General features: G+C 38.8%; 1 protein-coding gene across 5 annotated transcripts in view; it reads left to right on the top strand.

Annotated features, from left to right (window-relative positions):
• LOC124162498 (ras-related and estrogen-regulated growth inhibitor) overlaps positions 1–23424 on the top strand; it is a 47085-nt gene that overhangs the window by 10306 nt on the left and 13355 nt on the right. For 4 of the 5 annotated variants that reach the window (XM_046539057.1, XM_046539059.1, XM_046539061.1 and 1 more), the window contains exons 2-3: positions 22173–22312; positions 22912–23097. In XM_046539057.1, the coding sequence (XP_046395013.1) occupies positions 22300–22312; positions 22912–23097 (199 nt within the window). In that variant the 5' untranslated portion in view covers positions 22173–22299. Of the gene's footprint in view, positions 1–10287; positions 10372–22172; positions 22313–22911; positions 23098–23424 lie in introns of all 5 variants that reach the window. The other variant, XM_046539058.1, reaches the window with a different exon arrangement.

Here is a 23424-nt window from a genome sequence, read left to right as displayed (position 1 = left end):
ATCAAAACTAGGGGGTGGCAAACCATGGTTGTTCAAGTTGTAGGGAAGATTTAAGCATGGAAAAGGTGAATGAAATCAACATTTTAAGGAAACTGTAACAGCTCTTTATTAATTTTTGTTATTATTTGCTTGAAAAATATTATTTTCCTTAAAAAAATTGCGATTTTTGCTTCTCGGGGGGGCCGATGCACCCTCCTGCCCCTCGCTGGGTACGCCCATGACTATTTGGGCTCAAATTTCAATACTGATCTTCGTCGTAGGATGGAATCAAGGAGGTTTGAGAACCTGGAGGCGCGGTCTCCAAGTTTTTTGCGTAGTCAGACTTCCACCATCTTAGTTTGACAATTTTTAGACTTAACAATAGAATGCCCGGCTAGGTCAATTTGACCCAAAAGAGACTATTTATGTTGATTATTTTGAAAGGAGGAAAAATTTTAGACTTATATTTCATGACTTAAAATTTTTTAGTTTGATTTACTACTGTGCAAGAGTTAGGCCTGATATTTTTATTATTTTTTTTTCATATTTTCTCATCGCTTACACCTGCCATGCCCGGATGGCTCATTTTGACCCAGACTCTCAAATCCATTTGAAGCCTTTTTATTTTCCATTTTATTCAAAGTAACGGTGTGATTTATACTGATTTTTTGCGAAAATGTTTCTGTAATTTTTTTAACCTGATACCATAGAAACTCATTGTACCTCCCAAACCCATCAGAGGAAAAGTGATAAGTATTCACAAATTTGTGGAAGCTAGTTTCCCATAACATCATAGAAATTTTTGAACAACTGCAATTGTAATATTTTTCGTCCAATTAAATTTTCTACTACCCTCCCAAATGCTTTATAAACAATGTTAATAAATAAACTGGGAACGAATTGATTATTTTTGGTAAAATATGCAACAATGGTCATATTGGGTCAAATTGACCCACTTGGGCATAATAGGGTGTAGGGATTGGTCGGGCATGCCAGTGTTAAGTCTCCGACTGATAGTTTTAGTTGGCTAAGTTTTTTTCTGCAAATTCACTCGTCAAACGAGAACTGCAGCCATAATCTCTTTTATTCAGCCGCTGATTTTTATACGATTTTGCAGATCATTCGTGATACAACCATTAAATATATAACCTCTGTGTCCCATTAGCTACATTAATGATGGGGATATACTCATGAACATACTTTTGTACTATGATTGTGGCCGTTGAGTGATCTTTATATTTCCATTGGGTGTTATCAAATTAAATACCTGTAGAAGTGCAGGGAAATGACTAATTCGTACTTGTATAACTTTATTTTCAGCTGAGCTAGTTGTAACCGTGGAGATCGTTAATGATTTTTCTCCGAGACATTACTTCGCGAAACCTACCAATAACGTAAAAAAAACAGTTTACCATAGTGCGCTCGTTAGTTTATTTTAATGTATTAACGATCTTTGACCAAAACTTTCACCAAAAATAACGCATTGACCTTTATGAGATGGCCAATGTTCTGGTCCAAGTACCCGATAACTCCATTCCTACCACACTTCGCTCCATGCTGTCAACCACGCTGCCTCTTAACTTTTTCCAATCCCCTAGTGTAGAATTAAAATCATGCTGAAGAGTCTGAGTTTTCTTTCACCGTTGGCAATTGAGGCAATAACTAAAATATTAGATGAAGTAGTACCATATCCAGTCGAAAAGTGACAGTAGATTCCTTTTCCGAGTAGTCCAAGCTTTTAGCAATCGTCGAGATTGGACTATAGATCGTATGTAAATATCGGCATTTAAAGGTCAATCCCAAAGTGCTCCAAGGAATGATTAATTTTCTCCCTGCACAAAAGAAGAGAAATATCTCTTCAAACGCCATTAATTATTCATACCGCAAGTGCCTCAGCTGATCCTTATCACCATTCAAGGCGTCGTATTTGAACATCAAGCCTCCCATCGCAATCCCAATGAATACCTTTTCAATTTTTGTAAAAATCTAAAAAGTCACTCACCAATCACTTCCGCAAACACTAGCTTTAGTACCTAAAATATATATTAATAAACTCTAAAAGACACTTTTAGGAATGAGATTTGGCTATACCAACTCACCAGGAAGAATACAGAGCCACCATCATTGTGGCGATCATCCATGGATGCTACTTAAAGGTACTTCATGCCAAGGAGGAGATATAATTCTGGGGAAAACACTAAGGAGCAGTATCAGCACCCACTCCATTTACGTGACTCATGCATGCTAACTATGTCAAGTCAATTTGAAGCCTGAAAAACCTTCATTTTCAAACCAAAGATAATTTAAACAATGCCGCTCAACTAAAGAGGAAATAATACCGCAATAATTGTAATCATCATCATCACTGGTCAATAATCCTAGGATTGGTTTGTCGCAGCTCTCCACTATATCTCCTATCAGCTAATCTTTTAACACCTGCATGATTCTTCTGCATTACATATTTAATGAGTTCATAAGCTCAGAGATGTGAAAAATCGTAATTTGGAATCTGTTGTTTGGAGTATCAATTTGTGCATGTAGTTTTCCATAAAAACACTATTAATTCGTCCTCAATTCGAATCAGATGAGATATAATTCGTGTTTTGCGGAAAACTACCGAGTTTTATGTCATTCCTAACCTTAAGCCATCCGTTTAACTGTATGGGCCTATTTGCATCTAATACTTTTGAAGTAAGATAAAGATTCAATCAATTTTTCGAGAGATTTACTAATTTAAACAAATGATTTTCAATGGATTCAGTAAAGAAGCATGTAGAACATATATTTTTTATTCGTTCAACTCGCATTTCAGTTCGTTAATCCTTATGTGTTGTATGGGATGCCTAAGATCAATTGCCATATACAATTTTTTCTGGCGGCAAGACCAAAATTGCGAAAGACGCATACGTGTCTCCCGCACGACCGGATCATTTTGGTGGCTGATTACTTCCAGGGCCGGATTTACCCAAAGTTACGCTATATGCACCTCTCCATTGAGCGCCCCTCCTCACTTGAGCCTCCCCTCCCCGATTTTTATAGGGCATAGGCACTCGCATGAGGCAAGGTTAAAAAAAAAAGTAATAAATAAATATATGGCTGGCAGAATAAGTTTATACTTGAATTTTTACGCAAGGAAAACAGACAATTCCATTCCAAAAAACAGCTTGGAGTAAAACTACATGAAATAGGGTAAACAGAATAGATCCTCGTTTACATTTTCCGTATCTTAAATTTGTCAACTTTACCTCGGCCTAATTCTCGGATACATTTTTTTATGGAGATACTAGAAAATTCTGACGTAGGACCTTACCATATACTCTGAAAATTTCTAATGATGATAGGACGAGAGGATCTTTATTGTGTGTTGGCCATAAAATATGTTGAAATTTACCGAAGAGTTTCTTCAAAAGGGCAAATGAATTACTCCGAACGAATAAGTCATAAAGAGGACACATCCATTCCTCTATGCCTGTGTAATTTTTTTTTAATTTTTGGTGACTTAATAATTCTTTAAAGTTAAAGAACTTTCAGAATTGTTGCGCGCAAAAAATGAGCGAAATAATGCATAAGCATGTCATTTTAAAGAAAATCTTAAATGAATTTCCAGATAATTCATGGCCACTATGCTATTTGAAAATACTTTTAAAATTTACTGCAAATAACCAAACGCTCATACCGTCATAATGTTCCCATTTTGGGTATTTTCCCTGACCGTGAGAAAATATTTGCGCGTAAACCCATGCATAAATACCCTATACAATTGGTTACTATCCTGGCCACAACACTACCGCATGTTCTGTCTACTTGCGAAATCCCTTATCCCTTTCCGACTCGGTACTTCACACCTATACTGTTTCAAAATATTAATCCCTCGACATTCTTCTTATGTGCGAAAATTCCACAGAGAAAAAATCATTCGCCTTGACCGGGATTCGAACCCGGATCCCTCGATTTCCGGCCGAGTGCTTTAGCCAGTTAAGCTCCGAGGCGTCATTCTTCCTTGTGGAAATTTGTGGACTATACTGGACATGGTGGAATGGACTGCCGAGCATATTATGCGACGAGCAGTCCAAATCGTGCGCATGGCGCCACAGCCGGGGAGTAAAGCCCGAACTTTGAACGCATAGAGGTGTTCTCTCTTGACGAATTTAAGTATACCGGGACTAGCCACGGTGATAACTTTTCGCACAATTGTGCATTGCGGGTGACTCCCGTAAAGTTATCACCGTGGCTAGTCCCGGTATACTTAAATTCTTCTTATGCCTATGAAATGGAATTTTCGATTACACTAATAAGATTAAGTAATGGAGACAAACTTTAGGTCCTATGGTGCATATGAGAGCGTAGAAGTTAGCAAAAATGCAGAGTTGATGAAGATAGGGAATAGAAGACTTTCTCCACGGTAGCGAAAATTTCCCTCTTAGCCGAAGATTGTTAATTTTGTCATTGGGTTCTTTGAAAACTCCTGTCAAAGAGCAGGTTTTTTTACGTATAAAGAGGAGAAGGAGATTCAGAAGAGAAAGAGACGCGGGAAATACATTTTTTCTCCTTGATCTCCATCCTTAATGGTCACTTTTCGTCCTGACCACAGCGAGACATAAGAAGTGTATCCCCAGCCCACCCAAGCGGGAAACCCAAAACCGACATTTTGATTTGACGCCATTTCTGTTCCTTTTATTTGGAGCTGTCAACAGATCCGATGTCAAGCTATACAGCCTCTACTTATTACGAACTGCTACTTTCATTATTCCAAACAATTCCTATTTTTTCAATGCAGTCGACTCTAAATATATATATTTATAAATAACTTTGCCTATCTCGAAAAAATACAGAAAATATAATGAAACTTACACTTTAATCTTGATGAATCGCTCAATTTTGATGAGGTTCTCTTTTAATTATTTTTTTAATACCTCAGAATCATTTTCAGGCTACTTAGTGGAAGCAAATATGAGGAAAGACGTTAAAATTTCTATTTTTTTCATTCCCTTGGGATGGAAAAAAATATGTTTAGAATTTAATGATTTAGAAAATCGGTCAAGGTCAAAACATAAATACTTTAATCCTTTCAAACATTTAACAAAATTTAAATTGAACATAAAATATTGCAATAAACAAAATTTTCGAAACCGATGATGATGATGATATGTATTTAAGCATTGAAACGCACTGTTTATGAAGTTCTAATTGATAGCACAGAATACAATCTTTAATTTTTAACAATAATGTTCTTGTTTGATATCCTTTCCCTGATGACCCTTCTCTTTTCAACTAAACATCTACGTCTTTATCAGCCCAGAAATAAGGCCGTAATCCAAATTAATATATAATTCAACCATACATATTGTCTTCCCCTCATCGGTCACGGATACTTAACAATAAATGTTTTCTCCTATTTCCCTCATTAATAATGGTCATCGTTAATTAATTCACCAATGAAAAAAGTTAAGATCACAAAAACACTAAGAAATTTCAACAGTGTAGACGGATACCATCTGACTAACACTATAACGATCGGAACGAGGGATATAATATAAACGCAGCCAAAATGCCGACATCGGCACTTCGTCCTGTAGACGCCTGGTGGAATTCCGGCAAAACTGTCGTCAACCTCTGATAACCAACGCGGCGAAACCCCGGAAGATGAAGAGATCCACGAATAAAGAAAGTATTTTCGAAAAAAAGTCAACTATGGAGTGCTTTAGGAGAAATTTATGATTTATTTAAGGAAGGAATTCCGGAATTCTGTAATTATAGTATCACATACTCTGTGTTGCAAGGATAATATTACACATCGAATGTATATTGAGTACAGGGATGCCGACTTACAAAAAATATTGGCGGGGACCAACCCGGGGATCTTGCCCCGGGAAATTTTATAAGTAGTGAGTTTTAAGTTTTTCAAGCATTTTATAAGAGTCATACGATCGACATTAGAACCCTTATAGCTCGAATCTCGATATCTGAACACTCCGGGGAAAATCAACAAGCCTAACACATTTTTTCCTCACGCCCATAACAAATTTTTGAGGGGGCTCGGGCCCCCTCAGGCCCCATGGAGTCGGCGCCTCTGATTGAGTGGGAAAAATAATAATGATAAGAGCTATTAGATGTGAGCCTGATGGCCCAGTAGGGACAGCGCTGGCTTTCTGATTCTCAAGTGCGCGATGTGACTTACGGAAAGGGCTCCCCACACCCAATCTTGACAATTAATTTACGTGGCTGTGATCTAGTCAAGAGTGAGCCCTACCCTCGTCCACCTCTACCAACTTATGAGTTGAATAACAGACTGAGTAAGTGGTAACCTGAAGGAAATATTTGCAAGAGGGTAAGAGACCCAGGAGAAAATATTCAAGCGACTAATATTGTTACTAGAGAATTTTCCATTAACTTCTCATACGGAAAGGTTTTCGAAACCATAATCGACGTCTAATGGCCTTAAACTTCTCATTTATTCCAAATTCAGAGAACGAGAGCTAACGATTACTCAACTGAACGAGCCATGCCGCATAAAAATCTGCCCAATCCAGGATTCAGATACCTACTGAAAAGTTTTAAAATTTATTTCCCTAATACATGGATAGCAATTTTGCTCTAATTCATACTCTAAAGTATTTCCGAAGTGTTATATTCTTATAAAATTACATATGACCCACAAATAAATATAATTTCGTAACTTGGCCCCCATTCAATTACTGCAATAGTCACCACCAACCCTGAGGTATCTGATGAACATCGAGAGAAATCCTGAAAATCTTATTAAAACTCTCAAAATCATAAGAGGAAATTTATAAGAACAATTGTGCATTAATTAAAACTTTTCCAGCACATCTCAATCGTCAAGAACCAAATTATAGTGAGTATGTAAGTATACGACCAATAAAAGATTTGAAACCCGATTTTGTTATTGCGAGCACTGATAAAAAATGAGCTTTCATCGATTTAGGCATAGCTACATCACCGGAAGAGGAACTAGTGCTTAGTATCGAGCGTAAATCCACTGAGTTCCGCATTCGATTGATTCGAGTTGAGTGCTCTTTCAATTATGAAATTTTTTAAAAATATAACCTAGTATTTATTTATCCTTCCAGAAATATGTCTCTTTTATTTTATCAATGCTGCTAGACTAAGAAATTGGAGTGTCAACATGATGACGTAGCACTTCTGCTTAATACGCCAGTATTCATTCTCTCTACACTGACACAGAAAGACTTAATCCGTGAACCGAATAAAATACAAAGGAAAGCTGCGCGATTCGTCAAAAACTGCTACGGGCGTAAAGACAGCGTCACGCAGATGATACGCAAATTAGGCCGGGAGCCGCTACAGACACGGAGACAGCGCCCTAGAATACGGCTTTGTTGCTTTGAATATTTTACGCAAATTGTGGATGTCAGAGGCACAAAGCTGGTGATTGCAACTTTATTTGGGCAATTATATATGGTTTTCAAGGAAAGCCGAAGAGGTTTCATCACGGTATTGTTGACAATAGTTATTGGCAGTTAAATAAGGTAAAATATTTACTCATTAGCATAAAAGCCGGTTATTGAAGCATTCCTACTATATTTTTATGTAATAAGAAATGGTTATCATGAGCTAATGGCCCTTTCAACATCAATAATTATTAATAATAAATGCGAGACGATAAGCAGACGAAATCTGGCGGCCATATTACTTGTAGCGAGTAGCATGCCATGGACCTCACTAGACTTTGCAGCGGGTGATCGTAGCGGTGCTCGGCCGCAATAGCAGCTACGTCATCATCTGATGACGTATCTAGCAGTAGTGAGGTTTCTGGATACGGTCCCTAGGCTTAGATTTCTTGAGCAATTGAGAATCTTTAAAAGCGGAAAATTTTCCAGTAACGGATTGATATGGGAATTCATTTTCCCCTGAATCATAAAGGACTGCAATAAATACTAGTCGTAATTTTTTTGAGAATTCGCTTTTTATAAGTAAACGATTGGTGTCCTATTATCCAAGGCCGGACCCAAGATTTTTTTCTGGTGGGCACAAGGGTCTGACAGGCAAACGGTTTCATCATATTTGAGATTAAAAATAACATACAACAATTACTGCACGAAATATTCTGTTTGTGTATTTAATATGAAAGTTATTAAAATAAAATTATTGAAGGACCGTTATACAAAAAACAAAACGAACGTAATAATAACCGTATTACAAATGTTGTCTATATTTTAAGCGTCCGGGAGGGCACGTGCCCCCCCTCCCTAAATACGCCTATGCTAACCCCCCCTGCCACACGCCTTTTTTTAGCGGCTTGTAGGTTAGTATTCAAATGAAGAGACGGTTCTATATTAATTCCTCCACAGCCTAGCACGAGAAGGGCCCTCAAGTGATAATGCCTTGGGAAAACGTCTAAGATGACCTTACGATCAAATCTTTGGTGAATGACCAAAGATGTCCACTGAAGCGAATACTAGTCAAAATTTTGTTAGAGCATTTACTTTTTATGAGTAAACGTCTGGTGTCCTAACACCCCCTGCTAAACGTCATTTTAGGCGATTTGCGGGTTGGTGTGTATACGTAGACACACTTCCATATTAATCGCTCCACAGGCTAGCATAAGAAGGCCCTTGAAGAGGGACATAATGCCTTGGGACAACGTATAAGATGACCTTTCGATCAAAGGTTTGGGTGAATGACCAAAGATGTCCACTGGGGCGAAGAGGTGACGCAGCGTGGGGGAGGAAAAGAGGGGGTGTGGATGGAAACATCGCGACCCCCTAAGCCACCCTCTCCAGACCGCAAAAGTTGACCGCAGACCGTAAACCGTCACTCAATCCGGACGTCCCTATCCCGTATCCCTTTTTACAAACTCTTTTTATAATATCTTCTCTCACTCGCCGTCCGTCCCGACATCCCTCTCGCAGATGCCCATGAGGCGTTCCAGCTCTCCCTTCACTTCTTAATATCCTTTCGATTACGTAACGCGCGTATTCGGTTGCTCTTCGATTCCGCGCGTCCAGGGGAAAACAAATACGTCCTCGTCCTCTCGAAAACTGTTCACGAATCCACCAAGTTCTCCCCGCAGAGCCGACAAAGGCGATCCAGTTACGCATCAAGGTATGCCTCCTTTTTTTTTCCTCCCCGCTCCGCTTTACTCGTTTCCTTCCCCTTTCGCATCGAGCTGCGCGGCTTTTTTCAAAGCAAAATGCGCATTCAATGGCTTCCACAAGGGTTCCCAACCCGTTCCTTACTTTCGACTCAAGCCTGAATCACACCATCATTATTTCCGTCGCGAAAAGTGATCACTATCGCGCAGTGGCGCAGCGAGGGGGGTGGTTTTGGGGGATAAATCCCCCCCCCCCCCCCAGAGCTGAGAGAAATTTTTAAGTTTAACCAATTTTACTTCATTGTATTCATATTACTAATAGAATAGTGTAAGGATTAATAAAAAGATCCCTCATAAAGCCGTAAAACTCACCATTTTTAACCATTTATCTTTAAAATTACGCAATTTATTAATCTCGTACCTACCGCTTATCCTGGTGGGTATACAATACCCTCACACATCCCAGTATTAGTTGCACCTTAAACACCCCCCAGCCTTAATTCCTAGCTGCGCCCATGATCGCGATCACTAGAGTGATCACTCGCAAATGATCGACGCCGGCGATTGTTTTTCGCGATCGCGATGAGGATTCCCATCGCTATTTTTCATCACTCGTCCGGTCGCTTTTTCCGTCGCTAAAACCGTCCTTAAAACCCCATATCAGCCGATAGGAACGCATGCCCGAATGGAACGATTGCAGCGCAACGTTTGACAATCGTGGGAGCGACATAGATAAACACACACGCTGTATATTTTCGTTATGCGGGCCACGTGACAACGAGCTGTGATATCGGAAGTGATGCGAAAGCCGACGGCGGGAGGGACCGTGTGATTCAGAAAAATGATCACTAGAGCGATCGCTTTTCGCGACGGGAAAAGGGATCGCGATAGTGATCACTTTTCGCGACGAAAAAAATGATCGTGTGATTCAGGCTTTACTTTCGACTCAAGCCAGGATCACGCCATCATTATTTCCGTCCCTTCCCTGCGATCGCTATAACGGTGGCGGAAAAATAACCGTGTCACGCAATCACTTTCCGCGATGGCTCAAGGGATATAAATCCCATCCTTTATTCTATTGCTCGGCTCATTGCTGGCACCAAGGGGACCCAACTCCATCCCATATAAGGCTGATTTCTGCTGCCACTTCGGTCGCCTTTAAATCGGTTTTCAAAAATGTCCGCGGCGCGGTGATGAGTGCAATGCGATCTAATTTTTTCCTAAATTTGCAGAAAGAATACCCCCAAGGCTTGCCACCTCGCCAGGAAAAGCTGGAGGTACGGAGGTACGGAGGCCCTCCGCCGGAAAAAATTAAGGTAAATGGTTCAAAAATGGTGATTTTTAGAGCCTTCTAGGGGATATTTTATTCATCCTCACACTATTCTACAAGTAATATTAATCCAATTAAGTAAAATAGATTTAACTTAAAAATTTCTGTGAGCTCTGGTGGGGGGGGGGGGTTTAGCCCCCAAACCCCTCCCCCTCGCTGCGCCACTGATTGCGAGTAATAGCTCTGATAAGGAATGGACTTGATAGATCACATCATCATGTGTATAAATTTCGATTAATACCCCTAATTACACCTTATTCCCCCTTAAACTCGGATCAATTTGTCCGTCAGCTTCACAAGTGTTGACTTTTGTAAACCCAATTAAAGGCGCGGTGGACGACAACACATTATGAGGCCCTGTTGAGGATTCTCTATTGTAATAGTCGTGGCTGGCATCGTAGAACGCACGGCCGCTGACAACGATTGTAACGCCACTCTTGGATTTTAATTGAATGGCGGTTATAAATACGAAAAGTGGCGGGATAGGCGATGGATAAAGGGACGGTGGGAATGACCTCGTGATTCAGAAAATGATGGGTCAAGCGACCACTCCTTTGGTCCCTGAAAAACTATCGCTGGAGCTGTCACTCTGAGGGACGGAAAAATGATCCCAGGATTCTGGCTTTACCGATATCCTTTCTCACATTCTCGTTTTTCCCTGTTTATTCATTTATTTATTATGTATTTATTATGTTTTATTTAACGTAGCCGTGAGAATGGGTATCGAATCGGTGCCCGAAACGTCGGCGCTCTCACATAAGTAATCTTACCCGCGCGGTATCCCGAGAAGAGTTTTTATATATTTATTTATTTATGTATTTCTTTATGTATTTGTTTATTTATTTATGTATTTCTTTATGTACTTATTTATTTTTTTATTTAACGCCAAAAACAGCACTTAGGCCTTTACATTTGGTTTATTAACAAAATAAATTATGTAAATATAATTAGTAAACATGTATAAAAATAATCTCATAAATAACAACCATTTTCGACATATAATGCATACAAAAGGTGGGTGTAAAAAATATAGTCTTTTCAGTTGGTTATTAAATTTGGTGCGGGAGGCAAAGAGGTCAAGGGAAGAATAAGTATTTGAGATTGAATTGCAAATGGAAGGTAAGTGATAAAAAAGGGATCTATGAGATATTGCGAGGCAGAAATTGGGCTGGTGCAGAGCTTCAGTATTGCGGGTTTTGCGAGCTGGAATGCGGAGTGAAAAGAAAGTTAGGAGATAAATGCATATGAAGGACCCATTCATGATACAGTAGAGAAATTTGATGTCTGATGTCAATCGGCGGTGGGTGGGGTGTAATAATCCAAGTGAATGAAGTATTGATAGAAAGGTTGATTCCGCTTGGTTGCAAGCAGTGGAGTAGCCAGGGGGGGTCCGGACTCCCCTCCCCCGAAAAAAATACAAAAACACATTTACTTTTCTTCATAAAAGAAAACAAAATAGGGAAAAATCATGAATTTAAAAAATATTTCTTTGAAGAATGAAGTTTTTTTTAAGAAAAGCGTTCAAATTAGTTTAAAACCCGCTTCTTAGTACCCTGTTTTTTATTTTCCCCTGATTTTGGACCCCCCCGAACGAAATTCTTGGCTGCCCCACTGGTTGCGAAGCGATTGGATATTGTCGTTTTCGAAAATGTTCACCTCGACGATTCACTGCGAGGGCTGATATTGTAATCAGAATGCAATTTCAAGCACCAAAAATTCTGGTCGCGTTGCAAACCGATCGGAATCCACCCTTCGCAATGAAAACGTAATGACATAATTCCGAACAGAGTCAAGCACACCCCGTATGGTCCACCATGTCGTCGTTCCTCTTTCTTAGCTGAAACTTCATCTTCTTTATTCTCCTCCCCAGTGAGAAATGGGTGGTGGAATCCACGTGGAACCCACGTGGAGATGTAACGTGGATACCACGTGTTTTTGGTCGTGGAATCAACGTGGAACCCACGTGGAAATTTGGTGGAAAAATTAAAACAGCAGTAGGTGCTGTCCTAAAACCATTAAAACCTCAACCACTCTACATCTAAACCTTCTATATATGTGTCTACGATTTTTCATGTGCTCTCATGGCTGCCTTTCCACAAATTATATAAAAATAGAATGTGCGATACATTTTCACTAGCGTGGTTTCAGGATGATAAATGACGCAATATCACCAGAGAGTTAAGTTCCACAAATTAGAAATTCTGTTTAACATTTTATGCTAATCACCACAAATCCACTTGAAATCAACGTGGATTCCACGTGGGTCCAACCACTCAATATCCACCACCACCATATATCCACGAGTCAACGTGGATTCCACGTGGATTCCACCACCCATTTCTCACTGGGTCCATACCCACATCTCGAATCCCTCGAGCATCCTCTCGTCCTCCTTCCTAAGCAGGGGCGCAGGGGGGGGGGGGGTTGGTGCAACTAATACCGGGGTGTGTGGAGGTATGGAATACCCACCAGGATAAGCGCTAGGTATGACATTAATAAATTGCGGAATTTTAAGATGAACGGTTCAAAATGGTGAGTTTTACGACTTTCTGAGGGATAATTTATTAATCCTTACACCATTCTATTAATTGTATCAATCCAATGAAGTAAAATGGATTAAATTTAAACATTTTATCTGAGCTCTGTGGGGGGAGGTTTATCCCAAAGTATCCAAGTTTCCGAAGAGTAATGAATTTTACTCCAGGTCAGTCTTTCCACTTGCCTTTTCTTAACACTCATAACGATCCTCTAATCAGCTGTTTCCATTCATTAATGCCCCCTTTCCTAAAGCAATTCTTAATGGAAAAGGGGAAAACATATAGGGATGGGCTTTTTTTGTTATTAAAATAATCGACTGCCGATCTTGGTGGCTCTGATTTAGGGCTGGCGGGCCACTTACTTTCCGGATAAAAGAAACTCTAGAAGGCGAGATATCTTGGACTAACACCAATATGTTAATCAAACAAGATGGCACTTTTTCACAAAGACTTACTTGCGAGCGACGCGTTTCGACTAGGGGCTATGACAGCGTACTTGATAATGACAAAATACTCGGAACACGTCACGCGCAGGTAAAACTTCGAGGAAAATTCCCACCAAACCTGATAGACATTTAGCTGCAATCTTATCCTTTTTGCATGAATTTCAGAGTATATTCCTTTACTCGCTAGACATACTTCAACCACACTGTCGTCACTTCTATAATTGTGACATTAGGAATTATTGTCATTCTTTGAAGCAGCCTATTCTCGTCGTTGTGCTTCCCTAGTTTTATATCTTCAAAATTCACTTTTGCGCACATAAAAACAACGTTACCCTTCGAATACATGGATATAGTTTCCAGGGAGATTTCATCGCAGCTCAGAAAAAAGTGACACACGTGTAAACCAAAATGATGGCGTAATGGAGGAACTTTAAGCGTCATACGAAGTATTATTTGTCACCATTGCATTGACTAATTTTCATCTAGTTTACACATCTGCGATCGGCCTGGTTTGGAATTCTTCGATGACGGCGATAATTAAATTAGGTTCTAACAATGTATCTCCGAAGGTCACAGGCACACGAAAGATATTAGTGGCGACGTAATTAATGAAGTTATCTACGGTGCAATCGTAGGTTGACATAACACATTTTACTAATCACTCCGGCCTGTTCCCCTCCTCCATCATATCCTCTCCTTCTAGTCAGTATTAGAAATATTCTAAAGCCGATTAGACTTTTCCTACGATGCCCAAGAACCCACTTTTCTTCCTCCATCATCCAAGTATCCCTCCAGCAAATTTTTCATCGTCTCCTCATAATTTTTTAGGGAAAGATAGTTGGTACACGTACAGTACTTTTGGCTCGCGCGTGAAACAGCCACATTTACAGTCATGCGGATTAAACAAAACAGTTGTAAACTGGATTCGCGACTTTCTCAGTGATTGTAAACAAAAAGTAGTTCTTGATGGAATTAGCTCTGATGTAGTAAAAGTTACATCAGGTGTTCCACAAGGAAGCGTAATCGGCCCCCTGTTGTCCATTATATACATTAAGGATCTCTGCTCCCGCATTAGCAGTAAAAAACGTTTATTTGCTGACGACGCTGTCATCTATCGCGAAATTAGTGATCACTCTGACTATGAAATTCTATCAGCTGACTTAAACAACGTTCATTTGTGGAGCCAAGAGTGGGGACTCGAAGTTAAACTGAGCGAATGCATGACGGTACATTTCTTGCGGAATTCGTCCAACTCTAACCATGTTTATGCAGTGGATGGTATTAACATAAAGGCAACAGACGAAGTGAAGTACCTGGGAGTTACGATAACCTCGAACCTCACGTAGGGAACACACATTAAGAATATTTGCGGCATAGCCCGGAAGAAATTAGGATTCGTCAAGCGTATTGTGTGAAGATTTTTCGAATGAGAAAGTAAAAGAAAGGTACTAATTCGCTCTCGTCCGACCGCACCTTGAATATGCAGCGAGCGTATGGGATCCGGAGCAGAAAGACTTAATCCGAGAACTGAAAAGATACCAAGGAAGGCTGCGGGGTTCGTCAAAAACTGCTAAGGGCGTACAGACAGTGTTACCCAGATGTTAAGCAAATTAGGCTGGGAGCATATAGATAGATAGAGTCTGTAGACATTTAATTGAAAAGTTCAGCATTTATTCATGAATGATTGATTTTCCTGACGCCAGTAACGACATTCATATTCACCCATTCATCCACATTAAATACCTTGAATTCTCAAATCTCGGGGAGCTTATCTTACATCTCTACCTGGTTTTTTCTCAGCATTAAATTTGATTTCTATTGATTAGTTTATTTCACCATCTTCACACCGCCCGAGGTCCAGGGCTAATATAACCTTCTTACAACAACAAAAAATAGATTTTTCAGTTTTCTTGGTAGATAACTGCTAACTAACCACGTAAAATATAAGAATCCATTCCCCTAATATCATTTTATTAGTAAACTTATGTTAGTCGTCATGGTGTGACCACTAAAATACTCAAACGGCTAGTGGCGGCGTTGCAGTAGACTCTCGCATAGCGCCAATCATTTTTCGCTGCTTCTTTCATTATTTGTATTCCAATGACAAATCGGTCGCATTTAAAGAAAATACATATATGCAAATGCGGTGAAAATAAGTGTGAAATCCAGCAAACCTAATACCACAAGCCTCCTAGAAAGACATATATCATAAGAGTATTTATCAACGAAAACTAAACGAGTACAAGTCTCGGAAATTTTATAACCAGAAAAAAATAAATGGAAGACTGCTTGAAACAGCAAAAGTGACAGATGGCTCTAGTCTCCATGTAACAGATACTGAGTGGTAAATAGAGTATGAATGAGATAAATGGAAACGGAAAAACAACACGCATTCGAATAAACACGCATTACGTCGTGGGCAATGTCAAATGTCGGTAAGGATATAATTTCTTATGCGTGAATCCTTGCGCAACAAACATGCATTGGGACATACCTCTTTTTATAGAATAATAATAAGTAGATACAGACATTCCCCGAGCATTAAGTTACAGCCGATATTAGCAACAAGAGTCACAAAAATGAAAAATGCGAAAGACGCCCTTCGTAGAGGGAAGGTATGCCCACGTTGTTTCACGTATTCATTTCACCGAGTCAAATACAACACTAGCGCTACCTTGGCCTTTCATTTCTTTCCTCGAGAACATTCAATAGGACCTCTACGCCTTTCACTACGCGAAGGGATGATTTTGACTCCCAGGTCGTCTCATGAAGGTCAAGACTGGTAGACTCGGCAGTCAGAACACTGCGAATTCAATCACTGAGTAATAGGGTAGTTTCCTATTATTTTTTTATTGCCTAAATCGAAATATTACTACTCCTGGAGTACGTATTTCACGCTTACAGATTTTTAATGACGATATCTATTTTTCGCGATTAAATGAAAAGTGAAAATTTTCAAGAACGCGAAAACGCGACGGCTAAGTATGAATGCTGGGAAAACTCCGCGTAACGTCATTCTGGTTCCCGCTGTCGCCGTGTGAGGTGACCTTGGCGCGAGGCTTTGCGAGCTGATACGACGCAGGATGCTAGCAGGTAGCGCTTGGCTTAAATAAGGATCATTAATACCCTATCAAACGAAGGAAACTTTCCGAACATAGGTAATTTTAACGGGTGATTATTAAGAGATGTTTCCCTGAGCCCTGTGCTTCATGTATCCATTGGTAACCTCAGACGATGTAAAACTCCTATCTACTCGTATAGAAACTAAGACCCTGTGACGTCACGTGGAGTGGCATCGCATGGCCGCCAATCTGGCCTTTTTCAAATGAGGTTAAAATTGACGATTGCCATTCGTTTAAACTGGGATTTATAAAACTAAATAATGTGTATATAATGAATACACTAAAGGTGGGTAACGAATCACAATCAATGCCTTTCGTTTTCTTTGATGAAGGAAACTACCCTATTACCATTCTATATTGTGTAAATTAAATACTCCATGGATGGGGCTATAGCCCCTTAACCCCTCCATGGATCCGCCACTGGGAATTCAATTCAACACATTGACAGCGAAGGAGAATGATCCCTATCAGAGACCATTTTCGATTTCCCCACAGTAATATACAAATTTAAGCATGGAATTTTTTCTGAGGGTACCAAGAGGCTTTATGGACAAACAAAGCATACACGTTTCTGCGATTCCGATATAATATGGCAATATTAAAAGTTAATGGAAAAATATTTCACCTGAATTTATTTACTCCGAGTAACGGAGTATTATTCACCTGAGGTATTCTTATGGATTTATATGGCGGCCGCCGGTTGAAGTTATTTGCTTCCCAATCAAATTACTCGTTTCCTAATCACGCCTGTGTAGGAACCCTACCTCCGAAGGCTCTGATTTACGGATTCGTGAATAATTTAATTTTTGGAGATGATCTTTGAGTCAAAAATTCATTCATTGAAGAAGAAATTGATTGACTTAGCAATGGACCAATTTTTGCCCCCCCCCCCCCCCCCTCCCTTCCTCCTTAGCGAGATATCGTGAGATTTGGCTGGTACCCCTCCCTCTTATCTCGTGTTAGATTGTTTAAAATGCGTATTCTCAGTGTAAATACGATAACCTATGCTTCATTGCATTGGTTTCATTTAAAAAAATCTTTAATAAATTTTATTTAAGATTAGTTAAGACTAGTAATTGAGATTAGGCGCTCAATTCAACCCACTTTTCTCGCAATTTTACACTGCTTCTTGCGGAAAAAAAATCACCTCGTACTTACTCGTAGGACCTACGAAGAATCGGCTTGACTCCCTCAAACGCCTCACGTAATCAATGGATGCCCCCAAAGAAAATGAAGGGCGAAAGAGGTATCTCGGCACCCAATATTGAATAAAAGCAACAGTCATACGTTAGTATTATTAGGATAAGCGACCTTGAGATTTTTTGGAAAAAATACTCTCTCACTGCCTAGCTGAAAACGAATCTACATCGACCATTCCACAATATTTAACGAATCTCGGAATCGTAATCAGTAAATCACCCATCTAAAACCAAGAAAAGAATTCTCCTTCCATACTCACGCATAATTCATAGAAAAACGTTTCTGTAACCTTGAAAATCCCCCAAGAATTTCAAGTCTCCGCAAGAACCCAACGCCAAAGATATTCTTCACGGCCGTCAATCCTTAAGATGAGCTCATCGCAGTGAGACGTAGGAATGAAAATTTTCAAACACAACGAATACCGATCGCGTTGCCAACCACTCGGAATCAACCGCTCGTAATGAAAACCGATAGGAGTAATGCCGATCAGTGTCAATCGCACACCCTCTGGGAGATAAGACAGCTCGCCCCGAGTCCACATGAGTGGGGGAGGTGAGGACGAGATATTTCGAGGAGACAGATGCGCCGGTGAGAGAATATGAGAGTCCGCGGTCTAGTTGTTGAAACGCTATATGTGACAGATTGTTTGTTTGATTTTTTTTAACGATCAAGTGAAATATCAAAATCTTTCACCTCCTTCTGCGGAGAGAACAAGTGCCGAGTCTCGTCGCTTTCCAATCGCATTGGTTGCGAACGCCAATCAATCTTCCCGATGGCTATGCCAAACTGAAAATGAAGAATGAATTCCCGACGCAAATACTAAAATATATTTATTCACCCCAGGATACTCACAAATTTGCGCCGAGAGTCTCTAACAAAACATATTTTCATTCACATTTACGTTAGAACTAAGACATTACCAAAATAGGACGTTTTTACTGTTGATTGCTTCCATGAGTCTGATTAAATGAGATCGATTAATCAAATTAATGACTCAATTGTAGGACACTACAATAGCATATTTAGAATCACGAAAGAGCACGGTTTTTAATAAATACAAATATACGCGTTATGTTTTAGAGGTTATCAGGGTCACAGAAACGTTTTTCTATGAATTATGCGTGAATATGGAAGGAGAATTCTGTTCTCGGTTGTAGATACGTGATTGATTGATTACGATTCCGAGATTCGTTAAATATTTTAGAAAAATCGATGTAGATTCGTTTTAAGCTAGGCAGTGAGAGTTATCTAAAGGTTGCTTATCTTAATAATACTGACATATTTCTGTTGCTTTATATAAATATTGAATGCCAAGATACCTCTTTCACCCTTCATTCTCTTAGGGGGGCATTCATTATAATTACGTGGGGCGTTTAGGGGGGGAAAGGGGTCAAGCCGATTCTCACCCAATCTGTCATGGGGAAGATTAGAGAGGTCCTAGCAAGTACGAGGTAATTTTTTTTCCGCAAGAAATAGTGTAAAATTACGAGAAAAGTGGGTTGAATTGAGCGCGTAATTAGTTATCTCAAATACTATTCTTATATATTATTCCTATAATTTTCCTCTTATATATATATTTCTATATCTTATTCCTATACTAATCCGCATATACTGTTTCAAGTACATCCGCGTCAGTAAAAGAACAAATGTTTAGATGTATATTAATAAGTAGAGGACGTGTCGGTGAAATAGGTAAGGAAAGAAATTATTGATTCAATTTGAATTTTAAATGATTACCCCAATATTAACATAATGCCTCATATAGTATTATAAATTTTCTGAGTAACTTGAACATCAAATTTTTTATGTTTTAAGAATGTTTACGTGAATTATGAAGGACCTTAGATTGGGTGAGTTGCCAAACCTCCTAAGTAAAGGTAGTCCGAACATTTTGTGGTCGGGACACCTCAATAATCCGAGCGACCTTCATCCGTCGTGTCGTCAGTTTGACTGTGCTATTAATGGCTTTTCATATTTTGATGCTACAATAAAATATTTCATCGTAAACAGAAAAGGATTTTTTAAATTTTAGTTCTATGTTAGCTCACTTTTATTACAACTAATTGTAAGATGGGGAGTTTGGTATTATTTTAATTTTAATGCAAACTAATATGCTATGTTTTACTTATTTCGATGATAGAATAAAACTTTAAATTACATTTTCCACCTTTGTTTTTTCCCTCAGTCTCCACAATAACGTTCATCATGGAGGAATACCGCACAGAGCGGTATTGCCCCTAACTGGTGCACGGTATTACCCCAGCATCCGGTACAAAACCGTACAGTGTAAGGGTTTTGTAAAATGGGTTCAACACTCAAAGTTAAATATTCCAAATATAAAACAAAGAATTGGTGGGAAATCGAATTTCCTTCGAAATAATTTGATTGCCCCTCTCATTGAAGTTTTCAATTGAAAGATATAAAATAAAAATGCTTAAGTGTACGCTATTACCCCCCCTTTCCCCAAAATAATATTCTAATGCTTTATTTTTGTCAATTGCATTAGATATACCTGTTTTCACTATGAACCCAATTTTTCGCGGCACAAATAGCCGCTTTACTTTGAGAATCAGGGTTTCTATAAAAACCACAATACTGCTAGTAATCTTATCCTCCGTTCCCGAGTTAAGTCCCATCAAATCGATCCCCATAGGGCAGTTCTCAAGCTCTCGACTAAAAAGAGCTCTCCCTCTATGTTCCCAAAACAAGGAAAAATCATCGGCAGACTACAATAATCCACTCTTGCCTGACAAACCCCTAATGCATTTAGTTGAGCTTTCTCACCGAGAATTTTCGCCGTATTACCGTTGAATTCTAAATCCACCAACCTCTGTAAAATAAGTTGATAGAACAACTTCTGAGAATTGACATGGTAAAATTGTCCATCCTTACGACTAGGCAACCTGAAATGCATATCTGCCCTTACAATTAGCCTCCGTTAGGCACTGGGAGAAAATGTTTTTTGTGTGTCTCAGTGATAGTCAGCCAAAAATTAAAAAATGCATGTATATCAACTTACACGAGGAATATATCCAATACTATCAATTTTTGAAATATTGCACCTGACCCTTTAGTGCCAACCGGTTTTCCAGGTACTATGCTATATGTGCCAAGTCACTTTTGCTGATTTTGCTGTAGTTTAGGAAAAAAAATTAGGTTTCAAAAACAACTAAAGGTATATATTCAAAAACTTTAAGAAATCCTTATTATATGTGGTTTCACCTTTTTAATGTATTATTTGACGAATTTTTGGTAATATGAGTTAATTTTTTATAATTAAAAGAAAATAGTTCATGTTAAAATAAAATTGATACTGACTATTGAATTATTAGTGAACTATCAGCATCTAAGAGAGACATAGTAGGAGGAGCACTATCGCACTCCTGGCACTTTTCGTGAGAGATAGGAGTGCGATAGCGCTCCCCGGCACCCTAAGGGTCAATCATAAACTCGGATTTGAACAAGGTTTATTTGTGGAGCCAAGAGTGTGGACTCCAACTTAATTTGAGCAAATGCATGTCAGTACAATTTTTGCAGAGTTTGTCCAACTTTAACCATGTTTGTGCTATGGATGGTATTAACATAAAGGCAACAGATGAAATGAAGTACCTAGGAGTTACGATAACCTCGAACCTCTCACGGGGAACACATACACGGAATATTTGCAGCATAGCCCTGAAGAAATTAGGATTTGTCTAGCATATTGTGGGAAGATTTTTGGATGAGAAAGTAAAAGAAAGGTGCTACTTCACACTTGTCTGACCGCACCTTGAATATGCAGAGAGCGTATGGGATCCAGTACAGAAAGACTTAATCCACGAACTGAATAAAATACAAAGGAAGGCTGTGCAGTTCGTCAAAAACTGCTACGGGCGTACAGACAGCATTACCCAAATATTAAGCAAATTAGGCTGGGAGCCGCTGGAGACTTGGAGGCGTGCTAGGCTTAGATTGTTTGAACAATTGAGAATAGATATCTTTAAGAGCGACACAGAGAACATTAGAGCTCCACTATATTTCCAGGTCTAACAGAAACGATAAATTAAGAGAGATATTTTGTCTAACTGATAGATATGTGAATTCCTTCCTCCCCCGAACCATTGTGCTTGGCTTGCGGGGTAGTGTGTACATGTAGATATTCTTTAGTGAAAATGGAACTAATGAAGCCCACCAAAAGTAGTACACATAGCAAAAAAATACCCTTAACCTTTATTAGATTCAAACTGGCTGAACTTACTGTAACAATTTTTTTCAGTAGATACTAGGTTTCTGTAAAATCCACAGGACCTGATCCATCAGGCATCCCACTTGAATAACATAAAGAGTCTTCTCATGTACCCCCTGTTATATATTGTGATTGTTAAAATATAGCTGATCATTTCAATCCAATGGGTAGTTACAAAAATTAGGATAAAAATCAGATTGGGGTATAAAAATGGCATAATTACATATGTAATAACCAAATTAATTTCTCTTTTCAAGGACATACGATGAAGGGTATATCATGGCCTTCCCGCACTAACTCTTTTTAAGGAGCCAGGAGCAATAGCTATGGATAAAATTAAACCTGTCAATCACTATTTGTGGAAGAAAATCATCTGATTTTACCATGGGAAGACCAGGTAAACATAAGAAAGAATGTTTTTGTTTTAGTGAGTTTAACACTTAAGTTCAATTTGGCACGATTATGAAAATGATGAAACAGAAAAATAACTTAGCAAACTATCATGAACAAGAGATGAGACAAAAATGTCAAATATGATCAAAATCAGCACATAATATTTATGAAAGGAAAAGTACTTCACCTACTCTTGAAGATTTTTCCTGTAATTACTTTCAGATTCAAAATCTCCTCTTTTTCACGCTTTGGAAAACATTTATTTCCACAGAACATTATTAACCCAATTACATACATCCAATTTTACAATATTGCCTTCAGGCCTTAGTTATCTACCGAAACCTTTCTCATAAATAAATAAAAATTTAAAACTAGTGCACAATAGATGACAGCAAAATTTTTAAGACGAATCTCAACAATGTACAGATGCTCATCAAAGTAAACGCAATCAAAAGCTCAAATCCTAATAGAATGCTAGTGACTAAGCGATGTTTTAATTACAAAAATTTAGTAAAAAATAAGCTGATGATAACAAAGAATAACTAAATAATTTCACGAATTTAAAAACTCAATGGTAAATAATTTCTTCTTCTTACCTTGAAGGCGTGACAAATGCATCTTCATCCTCTGGCACAACCCAAACAAGCAATATTTCAACATCATCAAGTTCTTCGACTCCGAATAGCCCTCTGCCAGTATTATCTTCTCCTTTCTGCAGGATAAGTCTTGGGACCCGACCAAAACCACTAAGAGTTATGGTTTTAGGACAAGCTGGTGTAGGAAAATCAGGTAAGTTATAGAGCATGCATCCTATTTAAAAAGATTCCAAGCCATAAGGCATCATCTTCAAACACTGTGGCATGTAGATGGGTAAAACTTACATGAGTAAAAATGTAATCCGCCATCATATTAATGGTCATAATTACAGTTTACTACACCCTAAACACAGAAAGTTGTACCTTATGTAAAAGATAACACAATCTAATGAGAATTTAACAAATCTGTAGATGCTAAAGAATACAAGTTTAAATGATCATTTCGCTGAAGCCCTCTATACCTGATTTGACAGACTGAATGGGCATTACAGTCAAGCCTTATCAAACCCTTTAGTATCCA

This window comes from Ischnura elegans, chromosome 7 (assembly GCF_921293095.1).
Source record: "Ischnura elegans chromosome 7, ioIscEleg1.1, whole genome shotgun sequence".
In the NCBI taxonomy this organism is placed as follows: Eukaryota; Metazoa; Arthropoda; class Insecta; order Odonata; family Coenagrionidae; genus Ischnura; species Ischnura elegans.
The sequence above is the reverse complement of the archived record's forward strand: the minus strand, read 5'-3'. Positions and strand labels throughout refer to the sequence as shown.